The 6,179-nt window shown below is 43.3% G+C and overlaps 1 protein-coding gene across 1 annotated transcript; it reads left to right on the forward strand.

Moving 5' to 3' along the window:
* Positions 1–222: 222 nt before the first annotated feature.
* F2R (coagulation factor II (thrombin) receptor) lies at positions 223–1,418 on the forward strand (the record flags this gene model as incomplete). The annotated part of the gene is made up of 1 exon (XM_009084457.1): positions 223–1,418. A coding segment is annotated over one exon (1,196 nt), but the record flags the coding sequence as incomplete, so codon positions are not given.
* Positions 1,419–6,179: the final 4,761 nt, after the last annotated feature.

The raw sequence follows: 6,179 nt of genomic DNA on the forward strand, positions 1-6,179 counted from the left end.
CAAGCTAAGAGATGGGAGACAAAGGAGGATATCTTACCCAAATTTGTAGCAGGAGCTAAAATAAAAAGGCTGATCTGCGGGCAGCTTGCACTTTGAATCAGGAATTAATCTTTTCTTTTGTGTAACTGATGTGATCTTAGCTTTCCTTCCTGAAAGACATTTTAACTTTCCCATACCATCTAAATATTTGCTTATTAATCTTGATGCTTTCTTATTTTTCAGCCTTTCCAAACAACAGCAGCATAGCCCGCGGCAGAAGTTTTGTACTGTCATCTGCCAGTGACCAGGATGACCTTATACCTCTTGAGGGTGATGTTGAATATGACTTGGAAGCTGGATCAGGAGCCAGCAGTCAGGCTGGATCAACCCTACGTGAGCAGCGAAAGGTGTCAGTTCAAACAGCAAGGTACCTCACTAGCCCATGGCTGACACGTTTTGTTCCTTCAGTTTACACCGTAGTGCTTGTGCTGAGTCTCCCTTTGAACATCACAGCGATCCTGGTGTTCCTGAAGAAAATGAAGATCGAAAAGCCAGCTGTGATATACATGCTGAACTTGGCCCTTGCAGATGTCCTCTTTGTCAGCGTGCTCCCTTTTAAGATTGCTTATCACTTCCTTGGGAACGACTGGGTTTTCGGACCTCAGATGTGCCGTTTCATCACTGCTGCCTTCTACTGCAACATGTACTGTTCAATAATGCTGATGACCAGCATCAGCTTTGATCGCTTCTTGGCAGTGGTGTACCCCATGCAGTCTCTGGGGTGGCGCACATTGACGCGTGCCTCACTGATCTGCGTCGTCATATGGCTTGTAGCCATAACTGGGGTTATTCCCTTTCTGATCAGGGAGCAAACGGTGGAAATACCCAAGTTAAATATAACTACTTGCCACGATGTGCTAGAAGAGTCTGAGCTTCACAGCTTTTACGTCCACTTCTTCTCCATCTTCTCGTCTGTGTTTTTCATTGTGCCGTTTATCATTTCTGCCGTCTGCTACGTGTGTATCATTCGCTGCCTCAGTTCTTCCACCCTTGTTGCAAAGCAAAACAAGAAAACACGTGCCTTGATCTTGTGTGTGGCTGTTTTTTCTGTGTTTGTTATTTGCTTTGGACCAACAAATATCCTCCTGTTAATTCATTATGTCCATTTTTCTTTTGACAACAGCTTAGAGTATCTCTACTTTGCCTATCTGCTCTGTGTTTGTGTCAGCAGCATCAGCTGCTGCATTGACCCCTTCATTTACTACTATGCTTCCTCTCAGTATCAGAGGCAATTTTTCAGTCTCTTCAATTGCAAAAAGACTTTTGATCCTAACAATAGTAACAGCAGTGGCCAGTTGATGTCAACCACTAGTCGAAGGGCTACGTTGACAACTAACGTGAACAACAGTGTCTACAGGAAATTACTTGCAATGCATTGAGATAACGTCTTATACATGCTTGATTTTTACACAACTTCAGACAAAAAAGACTGTGTTATATCCATGCAAAACCTTAAACCAGAATGTTGCACAACACGTAGCTTTGGGGATTCATTGTAGTAATGCACAATTCAAATTATAACTGTATATATATAGTATATGTAAATAGGTTAATATAGAGTGGAAAAGTAATTTCTTAATAATAGTTGCTGAGTGTTTTTCAAATAAACCTTTTTTCAGACAAATCCTTTGCACTGTTAGTTCAGTTTTATTGCAGAGCTTTTATGAAATCCCATTTTAGAATTTTGGACCATGTCTATTGGGTTGAATACATATGGAATCACTCCATCTATCCAGTAGTTCCTGGAAATGAAAGTGAAAATATCTTTCCAGGCTTTTTATTTTCCTTTTTGTCATTATTTCTGGAATTCTCTATAAACTTGTTTTCTCAGCATTATTTTGAATCTTGGACACTGAAACTTTGTTTTACATTTTTATATATTCCACTTCAAAACAGTATGCGTGGTGTTTGTGAGCAACCAAAACCAGCTGTCACTTGGTGCAATGTGTCAGTGGGGATCATTCTCAGCAGCTGGAATTAGCTTGTCTTTTGTTCTTCCCACCATGAGTGTATGCTAAGCTTCTTGGTTAGGAATGTCATATTTCTTGACAATTAATTTCACAAAAAATTGAGAAATTTTGTTTCACAATAAATCAACGGCCTTCCAGAAAATACACTGGAAGTGCTGAATTCATCATCATTTTATGCAGTTTGCAAAGGTGCTTTCATGCACATGATTAATCATCATGCAAGTGTTTAGGACTTGGAGATATCCTTTATCCTTGTGTATTGAGTTTGTGTGGAAAGGTTTGGGTAGCAGGGGGACTGTACGGACTCCAATGAGAAGCTGCTAGAAGCTTCCCCATGTCCAGCAGAGCCAATGCCAGCGGCTCCAGGATGGACCTGTAGCCGGCCAAGGCAGAGCCAGTCAGAGATGGCAGTTAACACCTCTGGGATCATAGAACTATAGACTCATCAAGGTTGGAGGAGACCTCTAAGATCATCGAGTTCAACCATTAACTGTCACTGCTGTAACCTCTAAACTCCAAACCATATCCTTCAGCATCAGATCCAGATGCCTCTTAAACACCTCCAGGGACGGTGGCTCCACCACCTGCCTGGGCGACCTATTCCAGTGCCTGAACACCCTCACAGGGAAAACATGTCTCCTGACATCTAATCTGAATCTCAACATATTTAAGAATGAAAAAAGTTACTGCGCAGTGGTAATTTGGCCAGAGAAGAAATGACCAAGAATATGTGAGAGGAACAACTATGCAGATGCCAAGGTCAGTGGAGGAGGGCGAGGAGGTGCTCCATGCACCAGAGCTGAGATTCCCCTGCAGCCTGTGGTGAAGACCATGGTGAAGCAGCTGTGCTCCTGCAGCCCATGGAGGTTAACAGGGTGCAGAGATCCACGGGCAGCGCATGGAGGAGACCCACGCCAGCGCAAGTGGATGCCCAAAGGAGGTTGTGAACAGGTGGGAAGCTCCTGGCAAGGACCTGCAGACCTGTGGAGAGAGGAGACACATGCTGGAGCAGATTTCCTGCTAGGACTTATGATCCCGTGGTGGATCCATGCTGGAGCTGTCCCTGAGGGACTGGACTGCACCCTGTGGAGAGTGACCCAAGCTGCAGCAGTTCATGAACCTTAGCCTGTGGGAAGGACTCATGCTGGAGCAGCTCATAGAGAGCTGTCTCCCATGGGAGGGACCTCACGCTAGAGCACAGGAAGGACTCTGCTCCCTGAGCAGCAGCAGAAACAACATGTGATGAACTGACCATAACCCCATTCCTGTCCCCCTGCACTGCTGGAGGGGAGGAGCTAGAGCTGTGAAGGAGGGAGGGGTGGGGGGAAGGTGATTGTAAGATTTGTTTTACTTCTCATTGTCTTGCTCTGATTTTGTTAGTAATAAATTCACTTAATTTCCCCAATTTGAGTCTGTTTTGCCTGGGACAGTATTCAGTGAGTGACTCCTCCCTGTCCTTATCTCAACTCATGGGCCTTTCTTATGTTTTCTCTCCCCTGTCCAGCTGAAAACATGAGTGATAGAGCAGCTTTGGTAGTTGTCTGGCATCCAGCCAGGGTCAGTCCACTACAGTCTGCAGCCTGGATGTTCTTCATATTTTACATTCTGTCCATGTGTACTAAATTGCTGTGGAGTATAAGCTAACCAATTGCTAACTTCATTCTCTGTAGCAATCTTTTACTATGAGGAACACTAAAGCCGTGTAACAGGAGTTCAGTTATAGAAACCATCATGTAAGTAATAGTAATGCACCTGAAAATGGAAATCAAATGAAATATGAATTTGGCTACTCTAGGATTTGCCATAGAAATTTGACAGGAAGTATAGCAATGGGTAAAAGCTGTCATCAGTCCAGCACAAGTGATAGAAAACCTAATCTTTCTGCAATCAGTGCAACAGTGGGAAACTTCTTTCTGTCCGTGGTCTCTTGTGTGTGTTCCTTAATGGACTTAAGCATAATTAAGTATTGCACTTACCAAGGTTTCTCTAGATTTTCGTTCTCAAGTTTTTGCCACTTTCTAAGTACGAGTGCTAACAATCTATGGAATTTGTAAGCCTAAAACCCCACAAATGAGGCATATTCAGTTACGTTCTCATTTTGTTTATTATCACATTGAGGGGGGAGGTTTGTTTTACAGCAAAATCCAAATGCATCTTGAAACTATGAAATCCACTTCTTGCTGACAGAAAAAAGTTTCCTCTGTGCTTCCTGTAGTTACAGGCTTGGGGAATGCTTTTTAGTTCAGGTCCAAAGGAAGGCAATGAAGATGGTCAGAGGGCTGGAGCACCACTCCTGTGAGGACAGGCTGAGAAAGTTTGAGCTGTTCAGCCTGGAGAAGAGAAGGCTCTGTGGAGACCTTATAGCACCTTCCAGTACCTAAAGGGGCTCCAAAAGAGCTGGAGTGAGATTTTGGACAAAGACATGCAGTGACAGACAAGAGGGAATGGTGATGGTAGAGAACAGGTTGGCTTAAAATAGATATTAGGAGGAAATTCTTTACTGTGAGGGTGCTGAGGCACTGGCACAGGTTGCCCAGAGAAGCTGTGTCTGCTCCATCCACGGAATAGTTCAAAGCTGGGTTAGATGGTGCTTGGAGCAACCTGGTCTAGTGGAAGGTGGAAGGTGTCCCTGCCCATGGCAGGGATTTGGAAGTAGATGGTCTTTAAGGTCCCTTCTAACTCAAACCATTCTACAAATCAATGATTTTATGAGCTGCTGAGCGTGGCCATGCAGCAAAGCATCATGTGGTAGCCTTTTGAGGAAACAGAGCCAGAAAAGTACTGCAATTAGACTGACATGCTTAAACTAACAGGAAAACGTAACCAAATCTTTGTGCTTACTGCACCCTTGCACTGGTATCTGGGAAAGAACATTAACAGCTTCAGGGGGAAGTGTAATGAGTGAAAATCTGACCAGAAGAAATGAAACTCATTGATGCACATGATGTTTCTCCCATAACTTCTGCTTCTCATTCTTTATTTCTTTTCCATAATGTTTGGGCTATGGTGCATCATTTTCTATACAAAGCAAGCTAACTGGCTTGTGCCAAATAACTTTTGGAGACAAGGAGGTGTCAGGCACAAAACATGCATAAGGAAGCTTGCTAATGTTCCAGTTATGCCAGCTGCATGTTGTGGCAACATTGACAGAGGAAAGATTTGTAATCAGCATGGTTTCTGTTGGCAAAACACCTCATAGAGCAGCAGTCACTGGTATAACTGATTTCACATGGGAAGGGTTGCTTAATTTGCCACGGCAAGAGTTTTGCAGGGATTGGTATATTCTCACTAGAAGCACTTTATCACTGAATGCCAAACGCACATCTGTGTTTCAACCTGCTCCCTGCAGCCTGACTGCATGCAAAATATGAGACAAAATACGGTCTGCTGGCTGTTAGCTCCACTTCTCTTTTTACATGCATCCTAGCCAGAAATGTGAGCATGGCTGCAAAGTGTGTTCTCAATGTTTTGCACTGAGCAAACTGCATCACTGGACCTCTCCCTACTTGAGAGAGCATCCAGAAATGGAAAGAGAGTATGAGCCAGGTAGTATGTCTCCACTTATGGCTTTGTCCTGGAGCTCTCCAAGAGCTGGGGGAGGAAAGAGAAAGGCCTGATATGCTGGGTGCAATATTAGCAATATTGAGTAAAATACAGTATCCAGCAAATTTCTGGGTAAGGCCATTTTCTTTATAATTTTTCATCTTTCTTGATCTAATCACAGTTTGATTTTGCAAGATGCTGAGTGAATTTGAAGAATGGATGTAACCTCCCATGTGTTTAAAGTTAATGACCCACGTAAGTGCTTTTGCATGATGTTTTGCATTCTGCAGGTGCTGCAGAAATGGTTTAGTGACAGCTAATGTAGCTGGAGAAGGCAAAAAATAACATGCTATTATCCAAGTCAACACTAGAGAGCATTAAAATAACTAGATATGGCTGGTGTATGTTGGGGAAGAGGCCATTAGGAACCAGATCACACTGAACGGTGAAATACTGATTAGTCCTCTAAACTATCATGTGGATTTGGAAAGGTGAAAAAGTATTATTATGTTGTTGGAAAAAGGGGTGACTTTATGTCAAACAGAGCCTGTCAAAAGTTTCAGAGAATAACTTCCCTTATCGTTCTGCTACCAGCCTTACAGTAGTGTTGCCTATGGCCCACAAACA

This window comes from Acanthisitta chloris, unplaced genomic scaffold, assembly GCF_000695815.1.
Source record: "Acanthisitta chloris isolate BGI_N310 unplaced genomic scaffold, ASM69581v1 scaffold20591, whole genome shotgun sequence".
In the NCBI taxonomy this organism is placed as follows: Eukaryota; Metazoa; Chordata; class Aves; order Passeriformes; family Acanthisittidae; genus Acanthisitta; species Acanthisitta chloris.